The sequence below is a fragment of the Camelus dromedarius genome, chromosome 9 (assembly GCF_036321535.1).
Source record: "Camelus dromedarius isolate mCamDro1 chromosome 9, mCamDro1.pat, whole genome shotgun sequence".
NCBI classification, from domain to species: domain Eukaryota; kingdom Metazoa; phylum Chordata; class Mammalia; order Artiodactyla; family Camelidae; genus Camelus; species Camelus dromedarius.
Genome location: NC_087444.1, coordinates 37,158,825 through 37,186,460, shown reverse-complemented (window position 1 = coordinate 37,186,460; position 27,636 = coordinate 37,158,825). Strand labels below are relative to the sequence as shown.

Here is a 27,636-nt window from a genome sequence, read left to right as displayed (position 1 = left end):
AAACCAACCTTGTCAGAGCCTGGGCAGCAGAAACAAGTGGCTGTCACCCACCTAGACTGGGCTTCATACTCCTATTGATAGCCCACAGGGAGGCCAGCAGAGTGAGGTAATGAGAAGGGAAATATGGTCCAGAAAGAGGAACGTGGTCCAGGCCTGATGGAGCTGCTGGTAGTACCTACTTCTCTGGTCCTGCCTTCCTTGTCCTCCCACTCCTGCCCCTTTAAACCCCACAGTGACAGTAAACTCTCCACTGATGTTGGTTAAAGAAAATATGGAAAATACAGAAAAGTTAAAGGAGAAAAAGGAGAAAAAAAATCAATGTCACTGATGACTGAACAACTCAGAGCCAACCACAGACACCATTTGGGCATCAGTCCTTCCAGTCTGTTACTCTAGACATCTCTGGAGTATTTTGGTGTATACTTTCTGTGGCCAATATGGTCATAGTCAATATACAATTTCAAATTCTGCCTTCTCAAGTTATTAAATCACATCAGCCTCTTCCCAAGTACTGATGACAACAGTTGACACAATGGGTTTTCCCTGTTTTAAGTGCTTGACCTACGTTACAGCAGTTAACCCTCACTACAACCCTATGAGATAAGTACTATCATTATGCAGAATTTACAGATGGAAAAACTGAGGTCCAGAGAAGTCAAGCAATTCTCCCAAGGTCACACAGCTCAAAAGTGGCAGTGCTGGGATTGAAACCCAGCAGCCTGGCTCAAAGCAACCACACTAAGCCATCGGCTGCTTTAGAGTCTTAGGGAGCATGATATTATTGACCATGTAGTGTATATTATATTCTGTAGATGTAACATTCCTTCTTCACCCATTCCCTTTAGTTGTATTGAGATGAGGCTATTGTCAACAAGGCTATAGAACACTCATCATGTAAACAACTTTTTGTGTGTCTTGGATGATCTCCCAGACCAAATTTCTCAGTCAAAGGAGCAGTTTTAAGACTCTTGCTCTATGTTATTCAGTGACCTTAGGAAAGGCTGCATTATTCATATGCCCACTATCAGAGGATGAAGGCTCCTACTTTGCCAACAGGGAAGAACTTTCAGGGAGGGGACGTTGATGTGTCAACCAAGATCTCAGGCTGCAGTGGTCAGGAAGGTCCCCAAGCCACATCAGCACGTGAGAATTTTGTAGAAAATGGTTTGAGGACCGTTTCCAGAATTCCCGTACCCCTCAGCCACTCAAGAGAGTGTGGAGGGGGAAGGAGTTAGGTGAGAGATGTTCTTTGGACAGGGATGTTGTCTCACTGTGAATCCTCACCCCACTTTCTTCCCCTCAAGCTAGGGAATCCTTTTTCATGAGACCATCGGGGAGCCTGATAGGTGCTGCCCACCGTGAGGAGGCTCAGCCAACTGGAGCCTGACTTCACCCAAAGGAAATATAGCAGCTTGTGACCATATAGGGTAGGATAGAGGGGCTGTAATGAGATGGGCCGTGGCCCTGCTAGGGCAGGCAAAGGATGTTGGAAGTTTGCCCAGGTAGACTCTGCAGAATTGGGGCTGGGGGAGGTGTCACCTTGGGCCCTCAGAGGGGCATAGGGCCCAGGAAGCAACGTTAGGCAGAGAATGCCACATTCCTTAAGACTGAGGAAGGGACACAGGATGGAAACTGGGGGAGAGGAGTCCTGAGGAAAGGGCATTTCTGAAGAATTCACAAAACTGGCCATGAGAAAAGGAGTGAGAATTAACCATCTGCCAGGCCTACAGAGCAGGAGGCCAGGGATCAAGTAAGAACAGTGCTGGTCCCCTGAGCTTTCCCCTCCGCTGATTCTATCCTGCTGGGGAGAGGAATCAAAGGAGCCCAGCACATCCCTTTTTCCTCAAAGGTGGGACAGGACTCCAGGCTTTGGTGGGAGATAGGGAGGGGACCAGAATTACTTTTGAATGAAGATGGAACTGCCCTCTTCTCCCCCTCACATGCTCTTGCAGCTCCAGATTTCAGATAGGTCTCCCCCTTAGCCTGGATGACTCCTCAGCCTTCACCTAGAAGACTGGATCTTCTCCAGGGAACCTTTCTTCCCTGCTCACCATCACCGGGCTCTGGACTCCACTCCCAAATCATGATTGCTTCCAGATCCAGCTGCCCCAGCGGGATGGTGAGCCTGTGAAGGTAGCGACCATGTAGGAAGGCAGCTGTGCTTGCCAGGCACCAGCAGCACACATTAGCAACCACACAGGATGGCTCCCCAGGACTGCTACACCTGCACCGAGACCACTGCTCCATCACAGCCCTGGCTGAGAAAGTCAAGATGTGTGAGGAAGTGTGAGGGGGTGCCTGGAGAAGAGACTGGACAAAGCAGAGGGGAGCAGGGGAGCCTGAGGCCTTTGAATCCACAGGGAGGAAACCTAGGGTCTAGCAACCAGGGGCCCAGGTGTTCTGCCCCAACCTTAGCACCTATTGTGTGCCCAAAGCTTGACTCACACTATCTCAACATTATGATCATTGCGCAGATGAGCAATCTTTGCAGGGATTGCAGGCTGGTCAGTTTTTTGAAGAGCCAAGATCATCTAGATCATCTATGGTGACCTGTCACCCCAAGGCAGAGACAAAGCTGTGGGCTGGTCAGACTATGCACAATTTCTCCCATCTCCGTACCTGCTCTTGGTGACCGAAGGAAAATACAAGTAGGACTGCCCAGTACTCACACGCCACATACACAGCTCTTATCTGACATCTGCGGTACAGACATCATTGCAGCCCGTGGCAGGAGCTAGAAAGCTGGAGCATGAGTTGGATTCTGTACCTGAGCCTCGCCATCCACCTGGTGGTGCAGACAGCTCTGGGTAAGTCCCTACCCTTTCCTGCGGGCACTGGGCAAGAGGGACACAAGGGACACAGGAGCAGACCCCCAACTCAACCTCTCCAAGGCGCAGCAGGGCAGAGACATTTAGACAATGTCTGCGCAGATGGTGGGTGGCAGCTGGTGGTGTGGACATTTATCTTTTCAGTTTATAAAATATGTTTTATAATATATAATTTTGTATGTTTATAATTTATGACTTTATAAGTATATTCTTTATAAAATTAATATTATATTAGTATATATGTATTAGTGTGTGTGTGTGTGTGTGTGTGTGTGTGTGTGTAACCGTCATGTAACCACCAACCAGATTAAGACCGAGAACATTTCCAGCACCCCACATAACCCTTCCCAGTCAATACCCTCAAAGTAACCACTGTTATGACCTCTATCATAAATTAGTTTTGCCTATATAAACTATCAACTTTTTTTTAATTTGAAGTAAAGTTTGCTAAAACCACTTTTAGCATTTTGGCACATTTTCTTTTAGTCTTTTTATTGCATATTTGTAATAGTTGTGATATTAGCATGAATACAATTTTATACTCTGATTTTTTTCCATCCAAAATCTTACCATAAATAGTTTATAACTTAAGTTTATAGTTATATTTACTTTGCCTGGTCCCCAGATATAAATAATGCTTCCAGTACTCACTGGGGCATATATGACTATGATTCAGAAAGGTCTTTGTTTTAATGCATTTCTGACTATTTTCATAAGAGAGGAAACTGGAAGTGGAATTACTGAGTCAAAGAATGTGAACATTTTATGGCTCTTATACATTTTGCCAAATTATTTTCCCAGGCTATTGTATCAATTTACCCTCCACCAACAGTATATGTGACTGTCCTTTTCATTGTATCTTTGCCAGAATTGAGTGCCATCATTTTTAATATATTAGGTGGAAATTGTAACTTCTGGTTTTAATTAGCATTTTATGACTACTAAAAACGTGGAATATTATTTTCATAAGTGCTTCCATATGACCTCTGGGCAGCAGAGCTGGGATGCAGACGCCACATCAGCTCTTGTTCAGGGGTGTAGAGCACTCTGCCACGTGCTTAGGTGCCCCCCAGGGGCGGGGGTGAGCACAGTAAGACACAGCTGTTTGGAGCAGAGCTCTGACATGAAACACCACGTGACCCTGAGCAACTTATATACCCCTTTGAACTTCAGTTTCTACATTTGTGTAGTGGGAAAATAGTAGTAGTTACTTTCTAAGCTTTTTAGGAGTAAGAGAGCATAGATGTGTTTGGCACAGTGCAAGGCTATAATACAGGATAGGTAAATCCTAGAAGTTGGCTATTCGATCATGAGTGGACCCAGAATTCAGGACAAATCTGGGTAATGTGACAGAACTTGGCCTCCTGGTTCTGGCCTCTGAGACCTCAAACTAGCCATGACCATCTCTGGGCCTCTAGGCTTCACCCAGCTCCTCCCAAGGCCACTGAGAACCCCACATGAGAGAACAATGTGAAAGTGCTTCGTAAACTGCAAAGAGCTACATCCAGAAGAGGTCTGAGATGGCCCCTTGCCCCTGCTGGCCTGCCTCCATGCCTGAAGGGCCACTATAACAACCACTTGTTTGTGCCTGGATATTGCTTATGTAAGACCTGGGGGCGTGGGCAGAGAGGTATTTTTGACCACCTGCAGCTGAGGGTGTGAAGGTGTGCTCTACTACGCCAACGCCAAATACTATTCCAAAATCCAGTCGCATCAAAATCTCCTGGAGGGGGTTGTACATCTAATTTCCTGATGCAACCTTGAGATTCTCTTTCAGAGGGTGTGGGGTGGGACCTAGGAATCTGAATTCCCCGGAGTTTCCCCAGAAGATTCTGATGCACAGTCAAGTTCAGTAGTATTTGAATCAGATTTGCTTTCTGTCACTTTGCAGGGTGAGCCCCAGGGAACCAGGGCACAGAAAAATTCAGTTTTAATAAGGGAGGAGGGGAAAGAAATGACAAGGGTGCTGAGGCCTCAGCAACCCTTGGCAACAGGAGTGGGGCAGGATGAGAGCCTAGAAGAAGAAGATATGCCCATAAGCAGAGTATAAATTCAACTTTATACCTATTGCAAGAGCTAGCTATGGTGTAGGTATGCTTGTGGGGTGTGTGTGTGTGTCTCTGTGCATGCGTGGGCACATGTGCTACGTGAACGTATGGATACATTGTAACCTAAGTATAACTATGTTTACATGCATATGGATGTATGTGTATGGGCATGCATTTAACTCTTGTATTTCTGTATGTTTCTTTACAAATATACCCATGTATGTGTAAATTTGTATGTACATGTGAGTATTAATGCGAATGTGGATATGAGTGAGGATGCATATATGTGTGTGATTTCTTCCCAGAACTATGTCAGGCAAATGTTAGCAACAAGATATAGTCATGTCAATATCTGACAAACAGAAATCAAAATAAAGAACATTTTGACATTAAATGACACAAAGAAAAATTATTCATGTAACAGACATGAGCTTTTATGCATCTACCAACATAGCTTTGAAATCTTAAATCAAATAACTAGAAAGAAAAATACTAAGAGGAACATACAGAAAAAATGGGCAAATACACAGTTGTTGTGAAAATCTTGAAGCTGGTGCTGGTGCCTGTGGCAGATGGGCCAGGGTCTTTTTGGTGGTCAGGGTGACCCTTCTTCTCTCTTCCTAGGTGCCTTGTACACCAAGAAGCCTCTAGTAGTTACAAAATATGGGACCCTCCAAGGAAAGCAGATGCAAGTGGGAAAGACACACATCAATGTCTTCCTAGGAGTCCCATTCTCCAGACCTCCTGTGGGTGCCCGCAGATTCGCTGCCCCAGAACCCCCAGAGCCCTGGGAAGGAATCAGAGATGCCACCACCTATGCCCCTGTGTAAGAGCCAGAGGACCGTTGGCTGGGAGGTGGGCAGACCCTAACGAAGGCGGTGAACCTATGCCTGCCTCTAGGCCAGGATTTGAACAACTCACTGAAGAAAAGTGCACTGTGTGACCACAGGCAGGCCTGGGGACCATTCTGAGCCTCAGTTTCCTAATGAGGTGCCTGGTCCAGATGGTGTTTAAGGTGCTAATAATGCTGTTCTTGATTCTGTCATGGGAGAGCCCTGGGAAAGGAGGAGATGTCACTGACTGTACTCCCAGGAACTTCTGGGGAGCTGACTTTTCCTAAATGTGTGTGAGGAGCAGCAAACACACACACACACACACACACATACATACACATGTGCACACACACAGAGTAAACCCTGTGCTCCTCCCTATTCCCTGGGGCTTGAGCCCAAGAACAAGCCCATATGGCAACACCAGCCCTTCTCTGCAGAAGGAGCTCCATGATGGGGAGGGCATGGTCTCAGTTTAAGTTTTAATGTCCGAGGGTCTTTTGCAACCTCTAGCTGGGCTCCCTGTGTCACATGAGTGTGTTAGGATAGTGGCTGCCCTTTGAAGCACTGGGCTTGGCAGTGTACTCAGAACAAGTATATTTACTGTTTGCTTAGGACATTGAGTAACACACTGTCCAGAACATTCTGTGGTGAACATTAACAATGTTCATCATCAGTTGGATAAAGTATTAGATTTAGAAAAATGTCTCCTGTAAGAACCTGGGTGTCAGTTGATATAAAAACCTACAACCACCACCCTGGGTGTCTAGTTGTTAAGAACAGATGTCCACTATCAGAACATGAATGACTGTTACTGGAATACTGGAGAGTTGGTTGTTAGAACACTGACCAACACTGAGAGAGGCTGAAGCATTCAGAACATTCTGTGACTGTTATTTGGAACTCCATGGATCAGGTGACTGAACACGGAATAACCATTGTTAGAACCCTGAGGATCAGGGGTTTAGAGGTTGGGATGTCCACTGCATAGAAGTCTGGGTGTCAGTTGTTGGAACATTGGCCATCATCTGTCAGACATTGGCTGTGTGGAACACAGTGTCAGGTGTAAGAATTCCTGGATAACTTAGAACAGACTGTGGGGTGGTGGTTAAGAGTGGAGCAGGGAGAAAGGAAGCTGTTACAGAGATGGTGGCTTCAACCAGTGTAGTTACAGTGGAGGTGGTGGGAGTGGTCAGGCTCCAGATTTCTTTTGAAGGTAAAATTGACAGGATTTGCTGATGAATTGGATGTGATCCACAATGGAAGAAGAGTAATCAAAGATAATGACTAGTTTGGGGGCAGAGCAGCAAAGGGAATAGAGGTCCCATTGATTGAAATGGAGAAGACTGGGGCAAGAGCAGGTTTGAGCAAAACAAGAGCTCATTTGGGGGCATGCTAAGTTTGACATGTCTAATAAATGTCAAAGCGGAGATGTGGGGTAGGTGGTGGGAACTGGAAGAAGACTGGTCATCAGCATATCAATGGTGTGAAGCCATGGGCCTGGAAGACAATGGCTCAGGAAAGAACAATCAAGATGAAAAGTGAAATAAGGCTTGAGTTCTAAGGCACACTCCCACTTTGGCCTGGGAGAGGAGGAGGAGCCACCAATGAGGTGGCAGGAAAATCTGGAGAGCAGGGTGTCACAGACTAGAGAAGGAAAGCTGTTCAAGAAGGGGAGCGTGGTCAACCATGCAGAGGGCTGCCAAGAGAAGTAAGATAATGACAGAAGTCATTGGTGACCTTGACAGGAGTGGCTTTGAGGGTGGGTTGGGGACAGATGCCTCAGTTGCCTATAACAGCAGTTCTTGACTCTTTAAGAGCCCTGGCTTTCCTGTTGGGATGCTGGATGTGATTTATTGGACAGCATCCTAACATCAACATTAGTTGCTGCCGAGAAGTCAAGCAAGAAAGACCAAAGACAATCTGTAGAGACTCAGATTAGCTGCCTGCTGGTGACCCTGGGGAGGGCCTGGTGGGAGTGGAGGGAAAGGCAACTTGTTGAAAAGTTTGGCCCTGAAGTGAATAGAGGGATAGAATACTTGCTGGAGAAGGTGGGTGGTAAAGGATAGGTTTGGACCAAGGTATGCTGAAGTGCTGTTGGGAAGGACTGAAAGGGAGCAGGTAACGCTCTAGGGTTGGGGAGGTAGGAATGAATTACACACATACACACACACACACACTGAAGACAGGCTGGAGAAGAGAAGAAGGGAACAGAGGAATAGCTAGACAATGTGTCCTGCATCTAATCAATGGGCCCAGTCCCAGCTGTTATGAGAATAGCCACCCTCAGGGCTGGCTGGGCCAGTAGGGAGAAAAGGCAAGGTGACCCAAGCAGCCCAAGCTCCGTAAGTATACCAGATATTTACACATAAAAAGGCACAGGGTCAAGTGCCAGGAATCAGATGAATCCACCTCCACCCCTGCCCTTGGGCAGTAAAAACAACCAATCAAAATAACTCTAACCCAGCATCATAGTCAATGGTGGATAGGGCTTTGGGGAGCACAGATGCGGAAGTGCCCAGCAGAGAGGGTACCACTTAAGCTGAGCCTTAACTGTGAGTAGGAGTTTGTTGCGCGGAGGAGAAGGCATTTGACAGAGAAGGAAGAGGCTTGGAGGTGGGAGGCAAGGGGTCATGTGTATTTGGAGCAAAGAGTGTCTGGGAAGGAGATGACTAGATGGAAAGGAGGGCCTGGGTCAGTGTAGGTGAATCTCGGCTTTATCCTGAGGGCAGGAGGAGGAGTCAGGGAAGGTTTTAAGGAGGGGAGTGACATGGTCAGATTTGCGTTGTCTATCAGTCTCTCTAGCGAGAGTGTGAAGATGAATTGGAGGGGGTGTGAAGAGGTGGGGGCGGTGTTCTGGCCAGCGTGGTGGCAGCAGCCCTGAGATGGACAGAGAATTCCTATTCAAAAGTTGTTTGGGAGGTAGAAAAGAGACTGAGGGGAGGGTGGGGCATGAAAGACAAGGAGATGCACCCAGATTTCTGGCTTGATAGCTCCAACAGAGTCTCCAACAGGAGCAGGGAACTTTCCCCCAGGCAGACCCATAAAGGGAGGCACAAGACAGGGGATGCCAACCTGCCTCCCATCCCTGGACCCTAACATTAACGGAGGCTGTTTGAACACGGATACACACACGCGCTCGCACATACACACACCAAATGCTGCCTGGATTTTGCTTTGGGTTCTATTCCCTCACAGTGGAACCTGGGTTGAAACCATTCTCCCCACTATCATTGTGGTGCTGGGCCCCAACTCACATGGTGCCCACAGGTGCCTTCAGGAGTCCTGGGGGCAGATGGCTTCCATGTACTTCAACATGCACAAAACTTACAAGTTGCTGCAGTTCAGTGAGGACTGTCTGTACCTGAATGTGTACGCACCTGTGCGCGAGCATGGGGACCCTCTGCTTCCGGTGAGTACTCTGCCTTCAACCATGCACCTTCCCACTCGGGCACCCCACTGTCCCACTCAGGCCTTAGCCCTTCTCGCCCAGGTGATGGTATGGTTCCCTGGAGGCGCCTTCCTTGTGGGCTCCGCTTCCGCATATGATGGCTCCGAATTGGCGGCCCGTGAGAAGGTGGTGGTGGTGCCTCTGCAGCACAGGCTCGGCATCCTGGGCTTCCTTAGGTGGGCAGCGCCGGGGACCAAGCGGGCGACCTGGAACTGGGCCTCCTCTGGATTTGGGCTGAGGGCGGAGGAGGCGGGGACTGGTGGGCATGTCCTGTGAAGGGCGTGACAGGGACGTGGTCTAGTGCTAGTTGGAGCTGCAGGGTGCTCCAGACTGCCTCAATGGGGTGGATCCCAATTATAAGAAAGGAGACACAGTGGTAAGACATAGCCACTGAGGGACAGGGCAGGGCGAAGCGGGATTCCCCAGCACCCAGGCAGGTATTAGGGCTCCGGACCCTGACCGTGAGCCCCGTGCACTCAGCACGGGCGACAGCCAGGCCCGCGGAAACTGGGCCCTGCTGGACCAGATTGCAGCTCTACGCTGGGTACAGAAGAACATCGCAGCCTTTGGCGGAGACCCAGGCTGCGTGACACTGTTCGGCCAGTCATCAGGGGCCATGTGCATCTCAGGACTGGTGAGTGCAATGACCAGATAGACTCAAGTACAAACACGCAAGTTAGCGTGTTATGTGTTCTGCACAGATGCATGTGCAGATTTGCGTGTACCAGAACATTCCAGTCCACAGACCTGCCCTCATCCCTGCCATGGGTACTGCTGCTCACAGCCAAGGATGTTGGTTCCATTCAGGGTTAGCACTGATGAGAAAATCAAGTCAGCCCAGGAATGACAATGCTGAGAATATGGATACTCAGCCAATCTGTGGTGGGCTGGAAAGATCACTCAGCACCTCTTATCTCCCTACAGCCCCCCAGAGATCTATACCTGGAACAGAGCCCACCATCTGCCCTCTGGGCAGGGCTGGGGCTACAGACCAGAACTGAGAGTCAGGCCTGGGTTAGAGACTGGCCTCTGCTCCTGTTTCCTGAGGGACTGCTGACATGGAGTGTGCCTGGAGTGTGAATGTAAGGTCAGGTGCCCTGTGAGGGACACATGGCTGGGAAGTGAGCATGGACCACATCACACAGGGCCTTGTGGGCCCTAGAAATAATATTCAAACATTGAGCACATTCTGTGTGCCAGACACACTTCTAAGCACCTTATGTGTATTCATTCATTTAATTCCCTCAACAATCGAAAAGTATTCCCGTTCTACACTCTGCAAAGAGAGACATGTTCTCCACTCTACAGATAAAGAAAGTGAGGCCCAGAGAAGTTAAGCAATTTTATTTAAAAATGTACTGGAGGAGGAGAGGGTATAGCTCAGTGGCAGAGTGCATGCCTAGCATGCACGAGGTCCTCGGTTCAATCCCCAGTACCTCCATCAAAAAAAAGAAAATGCACTGGAGAGCAGGGAAAAATTTTAAGCAGAGAAGTGACAATCAGATGTGTATTTAGAGTTGGCTCAGTCTGCTGGAACTGGGTTAAAAAGAAGCACAAGCTTGGAGACCAACTTGCGGTGGGGACGGTATATCTAATGGGGGCTGGTTCTGAAATGGAGGTAGGAAGGATGGGCAGTAGAGGATGGTTGCAGAGTGATGCAGGAGGCCAAGTGGACAGAACTGGAGCAGCAGCAGTGTGCGGAGGAGGGAAGGCCCCTGGGGCTAGTAGATGGTGTTGGGTGAGGGCCACCACATAGATGGGGACTGGCTGGAGCAAGTATAAGGCACATGAAGTACCCAAGGGACAGGATGGGGGATCCAGATATAGTAGCTTCCCCCCAATTTGGGCAGCAGAGGAAGGCTAAGAACTACCAGTGCAAGTAACTGGGGCCGTGGGAAACATAGGGTACCCCTCCCACATTTCTAGCCCAGCAGCAGAAAAGGAAGACCTTTCTGGTTGTTATGACAGCAGGACCACTATAACACCAGATTCTCTCTGGGACCCCTGGGGCTCATTGCACAGACCAGGATAAGGATGCCCAGAGGCAGGAAGGCACTGGCTCTAGATCTAGGACTCCAACCCAGAACTCCTGACTCCCTCCCAGCTTCTGCCCTCTCTGGGCCACTTCAGGCTGCCCAGCCATGGCCAGACAGGAACCCCAAACTGCCCAAGTGGTCCAGTGCATTCTCATGGGTGCCATGCTCACCTCTCTTGCAGATGACATCACCCCTAGCCCAGGGTCTCTTCCATCGGGCCATTTCCCAGAGCGGCACCGCAGTACTCAAAGTCTTCATCACTCCTGATCCACTGAAGGTGGCCAAGGTGAGTGTCTCCTCTCCCCTAGGGCTCAGCAAGGAGAGGCAGGCTGGGGGTACCCCCGAGCACTTCTTCTCTTCACAGAAGATTGCCCATCTGGCAGGCTGCAGCCACAACAGCACAAAGATTCTGGTGGACTGCCTGAGGGCACGATCAGGGGCCGAGATGATGCGTGTGTCCAAGAAAATGGTAGGCAGAACTTCCTTCCAGCTCTCTGACCTGGCTGCCTGCAAACCACCCTCCTGACCTGGTACCCAGCCGCCCCAGGGACTCTGTCTCAGGAGCACACTGGAGAGACTTCTTTTACCTCTGGTCCCCTTCTCTCCCCACAGAGATTCTTCCATATGAATTTCCAGGAAGACCCTCAAGAGGTGAGCAGGCCTCACTCTCCAATTTGAATACATATGTATTGTACATGTACTATATACTAGGCACCCAGGATACTCTGTGAACTGTTCAGGCCAAGATTCCTTCCCCTGTGGGGCTGATGTTCCAGTGGGGAGAGACAATAAACAGTATAAATAAATAAGTTATTCACCTCTTTAGAAGGTGATAAATGAATAGCAACAAAAGGAGCAGGGTAAGGAGGTTGGACATGTTGGGAGGAGTGGAATTTTAAATAGAAGGGACCGAGAAGGCTTAGCAAGGATTTTCAAGAGGTGTGAATGGGAATACCTTGGCGGGGGCATCCTAAGTCTGAGTAGCCTCATCCTGCCTGTGGCCGGTACTCTCCCTGCCCTCCCCAGGGTCACCAAGCCTCAGCTTTTCCCCAAAGGGCCTTTAACTCAAGCAGTCTCGGGAGGGGGACCCGCTGAGCTGGGCACCCTGGACCACAGGGAGGCTCTGTCGGAGGACTGGCTGGAAACCCCCTTGTCTTATAGATTGTGTGGTTCATGAGCCCCGTGGTGGACGGCGTGGTGTTCCTAGACAATCCTGTGGAGCTCCTGACCCGGGGGCAGGTTGCACCTGTGCCCTACCTTTTGGGTGTCAACAGCATGGAGTTCAGCTGGGTCTTGCCTTTTGTAAGTGAAAGGAGGGGTGCCCACCACAGGGGGGGTAGCAAAGGATGTCTCTTGGGTAGTGCTGGGCACCGGATCAGATCCCAGTGGCCTCTCTGGAGACTCCCAAGAGCTTGGGAGCCTCCTATAGACCCTGTGTAGTAAGAGCTGGCCAGGAATGACAGGGGGAAAGAAGTATAGTCTCTTGGAGGCTTGGGGGCTGCAAGTTTTCAGCTTGTCATTCGGATGTGTCCTCGTGTCCATTCCTTAGCCTCCAGGCAGCTGCAAATCCCGGCATCCTGCCTGCTCCTGGGTCAGGGTGGATGCCCCAGCTCAGGGGGAATCCTCCCAGCCCCTACATCAGCTCCGACCCAGGTGGTAGTGAGGGACAGGATGGCAGCAAGAATGTGGGAAAGGTGGGGGCTCTTCCTGGGCTCTGTGCTCTGAGAACTTACCATTTACTTGGGCAAGAGCCTTGACGCCTCGTGTGGCGCTGGCTGGAATCCCTCCTGATGTTTGAGCCTGGCCCACACCTGGGCCCTTTTCTTGCGGAACAGATCATGAAGTTCCCACTAAACAAGCACTGGATGAGAAAAGAAACCATCACGAAGTTGCTCTGGAGTGCCAGCACCCTGTTGGTGAGGGGCCCTGCTGTCAGGGGTGCTCAGTTCGGTTGGACAAGGCTGACCCCTTTTCTTACCTAGTAGTTACTCTTCACAAAGGGCTCCCAGCCAGGACGGAAATCTTTCTTGGGGGGCATGGGGTTTGGCATGGGATCAGATGGCTGCTGGTGGGCAAGGCTCCCCAGGCTTCCTCAGGGACATGGCAGGCGGTGCTCATGCAGTAAAAACACAGGAGTAAGACTCACCCAAGAGGGAGAACTTTCCAGGAAGCTCCCCTTTCTCTCTGACCTCAGGCCAAAAACTCCTCGGGGTGCTGAGCCAGGGCCCAAGTCACTGGTGTGCCTACCATTGGCCCAGCTGGCACCCTACACCTCAGGGTGAGTGTGGCTTCCTCATCTAGAATGTCACCAAGGAGCAGTTACCACTGGTGGTGAAGGAGTACCTGGCTGATATCGATGACCATGACTGGAAGAGGTTACGAAACCATGTGATGGACCTAGCTGGGGACGCTACCTTTCTGTACTCCACGTTGCAGGCTGCCCGCTACCATCGCAGTATGTGGGGTCCCCAAGAGTGGCCACACCGTGTCTACGCATGCTGCTTACTACTGGGCTTACCGAACGCTCACCTATGCTCTTTGTACCTCTAGACTGGTGTAGGATTCCAAGTGGCCACAGAAGAGGCAGTGTGCTGGCAACTGTGAAAGAAGAGGGGCTGTTCCCTAGGGCTGAGGAGGGCAAGGCCAAAGCTAGTCCAGAGGAAACAGGCTAGAGTGGTTAGGGAGGGCCTCCTGGCTGAGAAGACAGGCATAGGGGCACCTTGGAGATCCAGCCCAGGCCTACTGGGGCTTGGGGAACATGTGGGTGAGAGGTCAAAGGTGGGGCTGGAGAGGATAGACACTGAAGAACTTTATAAATGCCAATGGGAGAAAAGAAAAGTTCATAAAAGGGTAGAGGAAGGCTTCCATTTTCCTTGCCACAGTCCCATGAATTAAGTTTTCACACCCCAGTCTGCAGATGAGGAACTGCAGCTCAGAGAGGTTGAGTGACTTGCCCCAGGTCACATGGCTCATGAGCAGTGCAGATAGGATTCAAATCTGCTCCCTGGGTTCTGAAGCCCAGGCTCTTTGCCCTGCTTGATGCAGGTGGGTGGGATGCATGGGGTGGATGAGAGGCCCAGGTGGAGACTTTTCTTGCAGCCCTCCTCAGTTTCCTTGTCCACAGATGCCGGCTTCCCTGTCTACATGTATGAGTTCAAACACCATGCCCCCAGCATCATTATCAAACCCCGCACTGATGGGGCAGACCACGGGGATGAGATGCACTTCATCTTTGGCATAGTCCTCTCCAAAGGTGCTAAAGACCCACCTAACACCCTCACTAGGTGTCTAGTCTCCACACCTTTGTATTTCGCAACCCCGCCCCCACCCTCTGTTGCTAACCGCAGGGAGCTAGCCAAGTCCTAATCTGGAATGCCCTCCCAGATGCAAGCCTCCCAGTGTGGAAGCAACAGGATGGGATGTCAGCACCCCATGCTCTGTTCCAAATGCCACATTCCATTCCACCTCCAGGCTATTCCTCAAGGAAGGAGAAGGCGCTGAGCCTCTGGATGATGAAATATTGGGCCAACTTTGCCCGCACAGGGTGAGTCTGGTCCCCCAGCACATCTGGACAGGCTTCCTAACCAGCGCTAGACCCAATGGCCAGCTGCTTCAGATATTTGTCCTTGTGTGTCCCACAGGAAATGCATGATCAACCCAAGCAGAATGCCCCTTTTCCCTCACTATTCCCGTCAGTCACCAGGTCCTAAATGTCCCTAAAATATGTCCCTCTTTGTCCTGTGACCACACTCTTCATTCTCTCCAGCATTCCTGTCAGTGACTGCCAATGCTCTCTTGTGCCCAGCCCCAATACTGGGAGCTGGAATTCAAGGATATTGTAGACATGACCCCCATCTTCCAGCGGCTTGCTAATGTTTAACAAAAACATTAAATTATAATCTGGTATAATTAACTGTGCTGGGGGAGCAGAAGTCACATTGAGAGCATAGAGGAGGTGTCTGACTGAGCTGGGGTCAGCAGGGGGTGCTTCCTGGCGGAGACAACATTTGAGCCGACCTTTTGGCTAGCCTTGTGACTAGTTTCCCATCTCCACACTCTCTCTCCTTTCTATCCATCCTCCTTATAAACACTCAATGGACCTTTCCGAAATATCATCTGACCAAGTCACTTGCCTGTTTAAAACAATTCATGGCTTCCCTCTGCCCTCAGGTAAAGTCCCATCCCCTTAGCTTGACACAAAAATCTTCAAAACTTTCCTGCGTCCTCTTCTCTCCAAATCCATCCTCTTCACACACTTCATGTTTTTACCTAACCCTATCCTTCTGCTTCCTCTAAAAGCCCTGTGCTTTCATACCTCCAAATCTGCACATTCTGTTCCCTCTGCCTAAAAGGCCCCTCCCCACCACACTTTCTTCCTCTTTCTTAAAGATATGTCTAAATATCATCTCTGTAAAGCCTTCTTGGACCCCAACTCCCAAAGAGAAAGTGAATGACGGAAGGGTAAGAGAAGGAGACAGGATGAAGATAAGCACAAATAATCTTCTCTCCATCCTCCTGGGCAGAAACCCCAATGGTAAAAAGCTGCCCTACTGGCCACGCTACAACAGAGATGAGAAGTACTTGCAGCTGGATTTAACCACAAGGGTGGATGAAAAGCTCAAGGAGGAGAAGATGGCCTTTTGGATGAGGCTGCACCAGCATGAAGGACCTGAGAAACAGGGCAGTTCTGAGGGTGGCTCTGCAGGAGGGAGCCTTAGGGATTGTCCCACCACCCAGGCCTTGGGGAGACTGGCCACGGACACATCTAGGACAAGTGTCATGCCCTCCCCAGTCTAGGTCCTGCGGAGGCTCCCTGTTGCTTCCAGGCCAGAGCCAGAGCCTTAGTCTGTTTGGGGCCCTGAACCATTCCCTTCAGCCTGACATCCCATGATGCTCACCTGTCTCACTGACCATCAGGTTAGTCCAGGCCCTTTCACTGCCATACTGTGGGCTACCAGTTCTCAGAACAAATGCTTCTCTCCCTTCTCCAAATCCTTCCACCCATTAAGGTCAACTTGAAGCCACTTCTTATGGGAATTCCACCCAGACTGCCACTGCCCCTATCATTACACCAGCTTGGACTTACTATTCATCTCACTCAACCTTGTGCCTGTTCACATTGGCCTGAGCCCTTGGGCAGGTTATATGTTACAAGAAGTGAAGTTTTGATAGCTTGAGATCTTCTCCCCCTTCCTACACATCTCCCGCAGGGCCCCTCCAAAGCCAGGGATGGTCCTCAATAAAAACATGTTGACTTGCCCTGAATTTCTCCTTCTGTAAAATGGATGGATGAACCACATGGTTTCTCTATTTGAACCCTTAGAGGAAGGGAGCATTGCTGCCTGCTCCTTGTCGGGCTGAGCCTGCTATGCTACACTCAGTCAACGGGAGCTGCCGCAAAGTTGCCTGCACTGCAGAGCACTTAGTTTTTTTTCTTCATTGTGTCAAGTGCCCCACTCCGGACATCCACACTCCGTGCACACTTGTCCATTGGATTAGGTCTTGGTGCTGCATCCAGATTCCTCACTCTCTGGCCTCTCTTGCAGCCTGACCTGAGCATACCCCAGCCTGTCCCACAGGGGTTTTTTTGGGGGGGGGGTTGGGTGGTAAAATGTATGTAACATAAAATTTACCATTTTAACTATTTTAATTTCTGTGACATTCAGTACATTCACATTATCATCACTACCATCCATCTCCAGAACTTTTTCATCATCCCAAACTGAAACTCTATCCTCCAAACAATAACTCCCTATTTCCCCCATCCCCAGATCCTGATACCCACCAATCTACTTCCTGTTCTATGAACCTGAGTACTCCAGGTACCTCATATAAGTGGAATCATACAATATTTAACCTTTTGTGTCTGGCTTATTTCACTTAGCTTGTCTACAGGGTTCATCCATATAGTAGCATATGCCAGAATCTTATTCCTTTTTAAGACTGAGTAATATTCCATTGTATGTATATACCACATTTTGCTTATCCATTTGGCTGTTGATGGACATTTGGGTTGTTCCTACCTTTAGGCTATTATGAAAAATGCTATGAACATTAGTGTAGTGTCCCACGGGTTTTATGTTCCAAACTACAATGTTGATTAGGTTCTTTATCAGTTGTCTCTGAGACAACTGGAGGCTACAGAGACCCATGAGGGGAGGGACTCCATTCCCCAGCATCTAAGCCCCAAAAGCAAAGGGCTAGTTGGAGGAGGAGGAAGATCCCCTTTCAAGCAAACGTTTGTCTTCACAACAATTCTGTCACATGGATTTTATTATCCCTATTCTACTGATAAGGAAACCAAAGGAGGAAACATAAAAGGCCCTGCTCAAGGTCATGAGCTAGTCATGGCAGAGTGAGAATCTGACCAGGCCTGACTCACCCTGATACCTCCATCCAGACCTGGAACAATCCCTGAGGGAGGGTAGCCTCCAGAGGATGTGTGACAGCTCCATTTTCAGGGGAGGCACAGCCAGCCGAAAGTACCTACCCACCTCTAACCAAGGGAGAGGCAGCTAAACAGCCACTCATCGGTGGGATCCTGAGTGAGGACTGGAAGCTCAGACCCTGGAAGGTGGTCCTGGGCAACCTATGCAGAACTCAGCAGGCACTGGCTGAAGTCTAGCTGGGCTTGATTCACGCCACTGCCTATAGGGGACATCCTGTCCTGGGGGTCCAGAGGTCTGATCCCAGGCTGGTCCAGGCCTACTTCCGTGCATCCCTCAGTTCTTCCCTCCTCAGGTTCTCTCACACAGGTCTGGGGAAGGGAGCTTCTCAAACAGCCACCTACCCAGAGGCTATCTCCCAAATTAGAGGGAATGCAGCTGAGTAGGAACCAGAGACCAGCCTGGCTGCGGCAGATGCAAGAATCAAAAAGGACTCTCAGGGAACTCTAGGATCTTCTCTAGGAATTTAAGCCTGCAAAAACTCCTGTGGGCAGCCTGGATGGTGGGCTGGGCCCCTGCCTCCCACAGTCCCTGCCCCATGTGCTGGAAGGATACCTCTCTTCCTGTCTGCTCCTCCCCAGATGGCACCGCTGGATGAGGAGTTTGGAGAGGGCTACCTGCTGCCCTGTCTCCACCCTGTCTCCATGTCCTAACTGGGATCCCCCAACAGCCACCCAGAGGCTTTCCTAAATCCCCTGCCAGACCCCCACCCCGCAGGGAACCGTTCTCAGAACAGATTGGATCTTGGTGAAGACCCCAGGACACTTCTGTGGCCTCCCTCCCAAGTTTCCCTCCGCTGGCCAGGGCCGCTATGAGCACGAAGGCGCATGGGTGCAAAGCTGGCTTAGGAACACCGCGCACACGCGCCCTCTGGGGGCCTTCGCCGCTCAGCTCGGGCGGAGTCTGACTCCTCGCTCCGGAAGCGGCGCCCCTTCCTCTCCTCCAACACACCCAGCTCCCCACCACCTGAAGCAGCAATTACCGGCCGAGGTGGCTGGGGAAGGGCCAATTAGTGCGGGAGACGCCGCCCCTCGGCGGTGCCCGCGCTGCCCGCAGTTCCCGCAGTTCCCGCAGCGCCGCCGCCGCCGCCGCCGCTCGACAGCCGCCGCCCTCCCTGCACGGCCGACAGCGCCAGACGCCTGGGAGCCCCGAGGGACGCGCCGTCCGGCCTCCCGCCAACTGCAGTGATGGATCCAGGCGCCTGGCCTGGGGCCAGAGCCCGGGCGGACGTGAGGGCGCCGGGAGCTGGAACTCGCCGCCGCAGGGTGGTGGGGGCGAGCGGAATGCGGCTACCCTCCCTGTGAGGGCTCCTGCGCCCCCTGACGGCCTGCGCCCCGGCCCCCACCTTCAGTTGCCAGGCCGGCAGGCAGCAGCCGGCGCGGTGGGGCTAGGTGGTGGGAGGAGCCCCAGTCTCAGGCTGGCGACTGAGGTGCTCCAGGCAGGGTTGGGCTCTGCCCAAGCCGTCTTGAGGCCTCATGGTTCTCCTGGCTTCGGGACCTCCAAGGCCCAGGCCCAGGCCCAGGCTGCTTGAGCTCAGAGCAGTTCCCTGTTGGTGGCCGTGGCAGGGCCTGGCTTTAGAAACCCTGAGCCTGTCCTGCATAGAGCCCCTGCATGGCAGGGACGTGGGCAGAAGAGTGGGTGGGCAGTGCCCGGCCACAGGTGCTCTTTCACTGATGAGTGAGTGCATGGACTTCCTCCCCCGGGTCCCTGCACAACCTGACTCACCCCCCTGTAGGCTTTGGGAGACCCAAGAGGGATCCGTTTTGCCCTCCAGGAGCCCACAGGCTGCGTGGGCAGAAACTTCAGGGTCTTGGCTGGGATCCCATATTAATGGAAGCTCTGAGGTTCAGGGAAGCTTCAGGTTAAGGAAAGACAGGCAGGTGCCGCCACTTCAAGGCTTTCCTTTCCCCAACTGACTCATTTCCAGCCCAAGCTGGGTGCCCTGGGGCCCTGTAGTGAGGGACTGGACACACTCTGAATGAGGCCAAGGGAGGGAAGAAGCAGAGGGGAAGGGCTCACTAAGAAGGTTCACAAATGGGGGTCACCAAAGAGCTCAACTGTTCAGTACTTCTGTTTCCCCATCAGGGCTGGGTTAGAGGTGCCAAGGCCCCGTCTAGTCCTGGATGCAGTGGCATGGGGTTCAGGGTGGCCTTTTCTCTGTGCCCTCCCTCTGCTTCTACCACACTCAGGTCTGGCCATGTTAGGGATGGGCTGGGGTCCTGCCTCACGGTCTAGAACCTCACTCAGGTCCTGATGGGCCAGACTTTCTGTGAGGGAGAGGGGATCACTTCTCTAAAAGAGTGAGAACTCCTCTTTCCATATACCAAGGCCATTAGCTGTGTGGAGAGAGAGAGAGTGCCTGTGAGAAATTGGGGTGTGGGGACTGAGTGAGGAAGGGACACAATGACAAAGACACCACCTTGAGTCTATCGTGCAATGAAGTGACAGTGCATTAAATTAAAGTATGAGGAAAGGAATGGAGACAGATGGAAGAGACAGTGGGACGATCAGCCAAGAAAGTCAGGGAGGGGAGGAAAGAAACAGAAGCAGGTCGACACACGCCCAGACAGGCCAATGGACAGAGAGCCAGGGCAGTGCTGGGGGCTGTCAGGATGGAGAAGGGCAGTACCTGAGCACTCAGAAGGTGGCGTCTGTTTCTCATCCCAGTTGTCTGACTGAGACCTTCCAGTGCATGATAGAAAGCATTATCTGGAAAGGTGTGGGAGCACAGAGATGACCTATCTTCGGCTGGGTTGGAGTGTCAGGGAAAGCTTCCAGGAGAAGCATCTGAAAGGGCCAGCAGGAGGTCCTGGAGGGAATGGAGGCAGAGAGGGAGGGGGAGGTCCAGGACTCCTGTCCACTCCTAGCCCTATCAGCCACAGGCACTGTGGGCTGTGGAAGAGCATACCCTGTGACCTTACTGAGGAGCTATGGGGTGATTGTTATATATCTCCTGCTGTGAAGGAGCAAGGACCCTTTTGAAGGAGAGCCTTTCAGGAAATTAGCACCAGTGGCAGGAGAATTCATCAAAAGCTGGCAGAGGCGCCTGTTGCTGATTCATGTCGCTTGCCTAAGGAGCAGCTCTTCTGGCCTGAGGGAAGGACTGGTACCCTCCATAGCCATCCAAAGACCCCAGACCCAAGACTCCAAAATGCTGGCCCCATTGCTAGTACTCTCAGAAGCTAGTTGAGGGCACCACCATCAATTTGTTGCTTCTGAATCACAGGATTCCACAGTGCCAGGAAAGGCTGCTGATGGAAAGGGGGTCTTGGTTTTTAACACAACTATTCTTTCTGCCATGTGATCTTGGACACTTAGTTGACCTCTCTGACCCTTTCTGCCAGGAGGAATCCTGACCTTGCCTGCCTTCTGGATGACCAATACGTCTGTGATATTCAGCACATCTGGGAAAAGAATAATTTTTCAAAGAGTGAGGATGCAACCAAATCCAAACAACCTTTGGTAGTGGGACCCAGGTGGCAAGGAAACAGCCAGGTTGTGGAACCCAGTATCCTGCGTGGCACACGCCTCCCTCCCACAGCGCCCAGGTATGGTAGGCAGAAGGGCTGTTGCAGGACACATCTCCAGAGGGCACCACTTACCTGCTTTACAGTGTGAATGAGCACCAGGATATAACGAGCTCCATGCCCTACCTCCTCTGAACTCAGCTACAAAGCACACTTAACACCACCCATGCCTCCGAGAAGGCTCTGATGGAATTGTTTGGTCACCACCTAACATGAAGCATCCCCATTGGGCAGCCTTTGCAGCCTCCTCCTCCCCTCCAGCCTATCCCTGGCTGCCTTCAGCTCCGGGAGCTGGTCCTGCCCCCAGGTCATTCAATGCTGAGAGAAGCAAGATCCTTTGAAGGGGCTGTAGATGTAGCAGACCCTGGAGCCTCAGGGAACCTCTTCCAGGGCCACACTGATCCTGGCTCTGCCACTGTTCCTGGCTCCCTGGCTCAGCTACAAAAGGAGTCAGGCCACAGGCAGTTACCCTCTGCTGAAGGAGAGCATGGACTCCCCAGCCTTGATCAGCCAGCTCCCTTTTCCAGGCCCTGCTCAACTCATTTTATATTTTGACGGAATCTTATATGGACTCAAGTTGTTATCAAGTGCTTCCCTTAACAGCCAACATTTACATCTGGATTTGTATCAAAGTATGGAGTTGTACAATTCCTAGAATTTCAGAGCTAGAAAGGACCTTAAAGATTGTCATAGCCACCATGTCTTGGAGCTTATAACTTTGTGCCAGACCCTAACTTTGTGCCAGACACTAACTTTGTGCAGATGTTTTTGCCTGTGCACTACATCTGTTCCTTTTCCTGTGACATCACCAGGCCCACAGAGATTCACAGTGTCCACAGTTCAGGGAAGAGCAGGTATCCCAAATTCAGCCTATTAAAATCAATCCCAAAATTTTTGTGGGCCTATCAGGAGCGAGTAGCCCTCACCACTTGTGGGTGAATCAGCATGTGAATGAAGCTAAAAAAGAAAAACAGAACAAAGACATCAAGAGAGTGAAAGAGAGGCAGATTCCTGATTTCAGTGCTTGAACACCTGGATCTAACCTTGCCTGAACAAAGTATTTTCAGTTAAATGAGTTAATATAGTCTCTTTTTTTGTGTAAGCTTGTTTTAATTAGGTTTTTGTCACTTGAAATCAAAACAGTCCTGACAGGTATGCGTAGATGTCTCTGTCCTCAATTTTTTTCTTAGAAAACTGAGGAACTAGCTCGCTCTGGGATCTCAGGCAAGTCACTAAAGCTCTCTGATATCCGATTGCTCTAAGAAAGAATGGAAGGACTGAATTTATTCAATTTCAAGACTACTTTGCTCTCCTGGGCTCATGCTCTCTCTCTCTGAATCTACTTGGCCATATGCCCGTCAATGAATCAGTCACTTGTTCTGAGTCTCAATTTTCTGAGCTACAAAATAGGAGAGTAAGCTTTGTACTAAAGCAAATGTTGTGTAGTGTCCATATTATACGAGGGAGGAATCTCAGCTCATACCAGACAACCATTGTTGTCCCCAAATGGCTCATATTTCTTCCAAAACAACTTTTTAAAAGGCTTTTAAAAATAAAATTTAGCAGGACATTAGAACACATTTATAACATAGGCTTACCCACAACATCTCATTGGGCAGTATCTAGCTCAGGCCAGGCCCAGGTCAAGTAAGGGAGATGGCACTGAGTGAATTGCTTGGGAATAATTTTTGGTCACTGCTGAGTGACAAAGTGAGTTCTCTAGGAAATTTTACTTGCAGAATGTCATTTAAGGCATGCCCTTGGATCAAAACCTGTTGATGGGAAAGAAGGAAGCAGAATTGGGAAGAAGGAGAGGCCAAGCTCTATTGCAGGCCCAGCAACAGCTTCAGCTGACTCCACGTGGAGTTCAAGTGCTAATATAGCCCATCAGCATTGCCCTGCTGGGCCTTTTCCCCATCTTGATCAGTCATTGGATGTGAGCTGCCCAGGAAGGACAAGTGACCTGAAGGTAGCTCTCTGCACCTCCAGAAATCCCTGAAGGAGATGAGAGCATTCCCAGATGCTGGGGTAAGTCCTTCATTGCAGAGGGGTCTAGGTGGTCCCTCTCTGTGTCCATGTCAATCATTAATACTGCTTAAGCTGCCAGGCACCCTGGGAGCTCCCCTTGGGCAAGAGGGAGCAAGAGGAAGTTAGCATAAGCTGGGGCTGGGGAAGCCACCGATACTGTGGGGTGTCTTTGAGGAGGTTGGGTTCAGTCTCCAAGACAGGCATTGGTGAGGGGATGCTGTGAGGCAGTCACTCTGCCCAGCGCAGTTGAGAAAATCTTCTCAGAAGCTCTGAACCCACACTTAATGAAAGAGTATGAATTTGCTTGGCTGAGAAGAGGAAAGAAGCAAACTAGCAGAGGAAGTTAGCCAGGACTGGAGCATCTGAAGCTGGACTCCTTACCTATTCACTCAGAAGTGTCATCCAGAGGAAGGAACTATTGTCAGCTTTATTAAGCGTCCCTCTTGTGTTCCTAGAGGGAAGGCAGGCTGGTGAGATGGCTGTGGGCTAGTAATTCTGGCTGCCTATTTACAAGGCAATATTACAGCATGATGGGAAACCCTGCCTGCCAGGATGCTCTAGAGCTTGACAAAATTGGGAAAGAATCCAAGAACAGGGTAAGGTGTCAAGGTATCATCAGCAGTGAGACAAAAAGGAGAGAAGGTAAAAGAGGATGCATTTAGCCTGGAGTCGATAAATGAGCCAGAAGTGAGTGCTGAATTATTCAACCTCCTTTATTGATCCATTGATCTCTATCTGCAGGTCTTGGTTTATTCTTGGTTGGCATTTCCTGTGTCTGAGACATCGAGAAGAGAAACGGGGAGGGGGGGCAAATTTTTAAGACTCAAGATGAGAGAAGAGGGAGCACCGCCAACAAGAAATTTGGCAACAGGTATCCAGAACCTTAAGATTCCCATCTCTTTTGACATAATGCTTCTATTTCTGAAAATTAACCCCCAAAACACTATCTAAAACTTATAAGAAAAAGCCTTAAGCACCACGATGTTAATAGAAGCCTTAGTTTATAACAGTGAATAATGGGACACAGCCTAAATAAATGTTCAGCAATAGGGGATTGGCCAAGATGCCATTAGGAGTTTTATATGATTACATGGGAAAATACTTATTTATTTTATATTTATTTATAAGGTTAGTTCATAATGGAACATTCAAAACTGTGCATATAGAATGTCATAACTATGTGAAGAATGTGGATGGAAAGAAGCCAGAGAAAATATACTGAAATGTTAGCAATGATTGCTTTGAAGTGGTGGGACTCTCTTCTTTTTAGATATTTCCTAAATTTTCTTAATAAATATGCACAAATTTTAAATAACTAAAACAAAAAGTAAGGGTGCAGTGAGAGACACTCATACAAAGGCTGCACAGTAGTAAAATAAACACAGATCTTTGGGGAGCCAAATCCTTCCAGAACCCAGGCTGCTGCTGTGTTCTAGGTGTGCTGACCATCTCCTCCCATTGTATGGACCCAAATGATAGAATGAGGTGACACCCCCACTCTCTGGAGGACAATCAAAGTCCCCTGAACTCATATTTAAAGAAAAAATATGAGTTTTCCCAGCAAAGAAAGGGGGAGAAGACATGCCAGATAGAGGGGACAGTTAGACAAAAGGCACTGAGGCATGTGGGAAAGGCAAGCAGGCAGTGTGGCTGGATTTCAGAGTGTCATGGGGAGAAATAATGGGAATGGGACATGGGACTGGGAAGGAAAGTAATGACTGGCAGGGGGTCATGAATGCTGGGCTGAGGGGCTTTGCCTTTGAGACACAGGCAAATTGGACGCTTGGGGGAGGAGTTTAAGCAGAAAGATGGTGTGGTTAGAGCTCAAAATTCTCTAGTCCCCTAGTCTAGTCTGTTTCCCATCACTGGCCAGAAACTTAGAGAGTAGGAGAGAAGGGGAAGGGGAGCAGTCCAGCAGCCCTCACAGATGGTCAGCCAGGCCTCCCAACCCCAGCTTGGCCCTCTTCCCCCTACACCAGGTTTAGTCCCCATCCCCCAACCCTTCTGCCTCCCATGACAAAGAAGCTCATTTGGAGCCTGGGCAAGATTTGCAAACGTCAAACTTGTAATTACAAGGATAAAATCATCTGGTTCCTTTTAAGCAAACCGGTGTATTGATCCCAACACTGAAGAAATGCTATTCTGGGGAAACTTGCTCCTCTCTGCTTTCCTCTCCCTCTGGGATGGCTGAGCTGGTGGGGGAGGGTGGCAAAAGAGCTAAGAAGGGGAAGAACCTCACTGAGGGGAAATTCTTAAGGGCCTAAGGGTGAATTGTATGGCATGTAAATTATATTTCAAAAATTATTTGGGGCTCAGGAAGCTGCCTCATTTAGGCAGACGATACCCTCATCCTGGACTTAAGCCCATCTCCATCCAAAAACTAGAAGCTGTGTGGAGTCAGGCTTTAGGCTCTGTACCTGCCACTAATTCTGCTCCCCATCCCCCACTACTTCCAAGGTTCATTTGTGGCTCCAGATCCTATTTCAGCTTCAAGATGGTACAATATTTCTTCAGTAACTGAAGGGAAACTGTTTCTTTAGGAAAAAAATGCACTCGGGGACCTGGGAGGACCTCACCCCTCTTTGAAGAGAGGCAGATGTGGGTGGCTGCTGACACCAGACCTGGATAAAGCCATCCTGTCTACTGGACCTAGGAGGCAGGATGTCTAGGCCTTTAACTTCCAAGCCAAGGAGGGACAAATAGTTGGGCTCAGGGGACAGGAATGTGTAACCATCAAGGGCAAGAGCCACATCCCGCCACAAGGCCCACAATAGGACCCCTTCATTCAACCTGTTGGGGCCCCTTTGGGAACGTGGTAGGGTGTTCCAGGACAAATGACCCAGCCGCAGCTCTCCATGAGTTCACAGTTCAGTTAAGGAGACAAGCAGGACTTTTGGCATCTCCACCAGCAGACGCCTTAGAGTGGAATGGTTAAGGGCACCAGGCCCTCTGAGCTTCAATTTCCTCATCTGTAGAACAGGGTCAATATTAACTAACTTGCAGTGTTATGGTGGAGTGAACAATGAGGATTTTAGCCCAAATGCTTAGCCATTTCATTATGTCTAATGGCTCAGGGTCTTGTCCATGTCCTATGGTCACTTATTTACCTTTTCAGAGTCTCTGTTTCGTCATCTGTCAGATAGGGACAAGAAGACCTGCCTTAATGGTGGTTGAGTGAATTAACTGACATAATGGGCATAAAAGCCCACAGCTCAGAGCTTCAGTTGTTGCTCGGTGGTATTGTGCATTCTCTGCCCACCCATTCAAGATCAGTCTGCGAGGCCTGCTGGAGCAGCTGCCCACCCAGGAAGGCAGGAGAGAGGAGGACCTGGGCTGGCTGAATCCTTAGGAAAGAAAGGCTCTGAGCAGCAAGGCTTCAGAGGATTCACCCAGGTTTTAGGGGTAGGGAGGGTGTTTCTAGGCAGTGAACAGGCCCTAGCTGGCTTTTAGCAAACCCTTCCATGGGGTGGTGCCTATTCCAATCCATACCCCAGCTGGACAGAAGCACAGCACTAAATATACCTGACGTGGGTGAAATTTTCCTTCATTTCCTTTAATCTAGTTTTAAAAATAAGTGAAAAAAAATTTTAACAACAACAAAAAGCACACAGAGGTCAGTCGAGGAGATGGCCTCTTTCAGCTTGCGGCTCATTTCCCGTTCATCCTGGCCAGTTGGACTCCAGACAATGGCGAGTGTGGGTTACCCTGTGGCCTGGAGTTGCCAAAGGCTGTCTGTGGTGCTGCTATTCTGTGTCTGCCTGGCAGGCTTTCCCATCCCTTTCCCTCAGGACATTGTTCTCCACGCCCTTGAGGCCAACAATTAGAGCACTCTGGCCTGCTCTGGTAGTCCAGCTCCCTTGAGCCCACAATGGATTTGTCTCCACCCTGACCTTTTTCTTGTCAACAAAAGTTCATAGTATCTGTCTGGGCATCTAGGCCACTCTGGTGATATTTCGACTTTACTTTAGTCCATATTTCCCAGGGCAGAAACAATTATTGCTAGATTCCAAAGACTAAGATCAGTGGTAGGTCTGTGAGCTCTATCTGGACCCATTGTGGAGGAAGAAAAAGTGCTTTCTTGTGGATCATTTTTTAGAGACAGAAATGAAAAGTTTTACACAAATGTGTAACCTAACAGAATGTGGTGGCATTAAATTGTATCACCCTTTTTACCTACTATAGAAGCCAACAGCAGAAACTCTGCTCCCCTGACCACAGTTCTTGTTGACTGAGGGCAAAGTGACCATCCTCCTCTCATTTAAACAATGGCTGTGTTGTCCTAGTGCCCAAAGGTCTTAGGTGAACTAGGAAGACTTAGGGGAGAGGCAGCAGATGGATGAAAGCTTCTATTCCTTGTGAATGACTTAGTTCTGCCTTGGTAACTTAGGGTGGGGACTGCCTCACTTAACTGCCAACATAAGGTGCAGATATTTTAAGGTTGC

General features: G+C 49.9%; 1 protein-coding gene and 1 long non-coding RNA gene across 2 annotated transcripts; one reads left to right on the top strand and one right to left on the bottom strand.

Annotated features, from left to right (window-relative positions):
* Positions 1 to 387: 387 nt before the first annotated feature.
* CES4A (carboxylesterase 4A) lies at positions 388 to 16,452 on the top strand. The gene is made up of 13 exons (XM_031458304.2): positions 388 to 2,807; positions 5,501 to 5,702; positions 8,977 to 9,333; positions 9,638 to 9,791; positions 11,375 to 11,479; positions 11,558 to 11,662; positions 11,806 to 11,844; positions 12,355 to 12,495; positions 13,029 to 13,109; positions 13,495 to 13,648; positions 14,318 to 14,446; positions 14,665 to 14,737; positions 15,717 to 16,452. The coding sequence occupies exons 1-13, from the start codon at positions 2,750 to 2,752 to the stop codon at positions 15,988 to 15,990; spliced, it is 1,872 nt and encodes a 623-aa protein (XP_031314164.1). The 5' UTR covers positions 388 to 2,749; the 3' UTR covers positions 15,991 to 16,452.
* Positions 10,487 to 13,543, bottom strand: LOC135322034 (uncharacterized). Its single transcript, XR_010382289.1, has 2 exons — positions 13,172 to 13,543; positions 10,487 to 13,054 (listed from the first exon to the last, which is right to left on the bottom strand). It is a non-coding gene; the product is annotated as an uncharacterized LOC135322034 (long non-coding RNA).
* Positions 16,453 to 27,636: the final 11,184 nt, after the last annotated feature.

Bases quoted from the DNA above. Each gene is read 5' to 3' on its own strand.
- CES4A (XM_031458304.2), top strand. From the start codon at position 2,750: ATGAGTTGGATTCTGTACCTGAGCCTCGCCATCCACCTGGTGGTGCAG. The intron at 9,334-9,637 runs GTGGGCAGCGCC...CCGTGCACTCAG, and splicing joins GGCATCCTGGGCTTCCTTAG to CACGGGCGACAGCCAGGCCC. The intron at 14,738-15,716 runs GTGAGTCTGGTC...CCTCCTGGGCAG, and splicing joins GCCAACTTTGCCCGCACAGG to AAACCCCAATGGTAAAAAGC.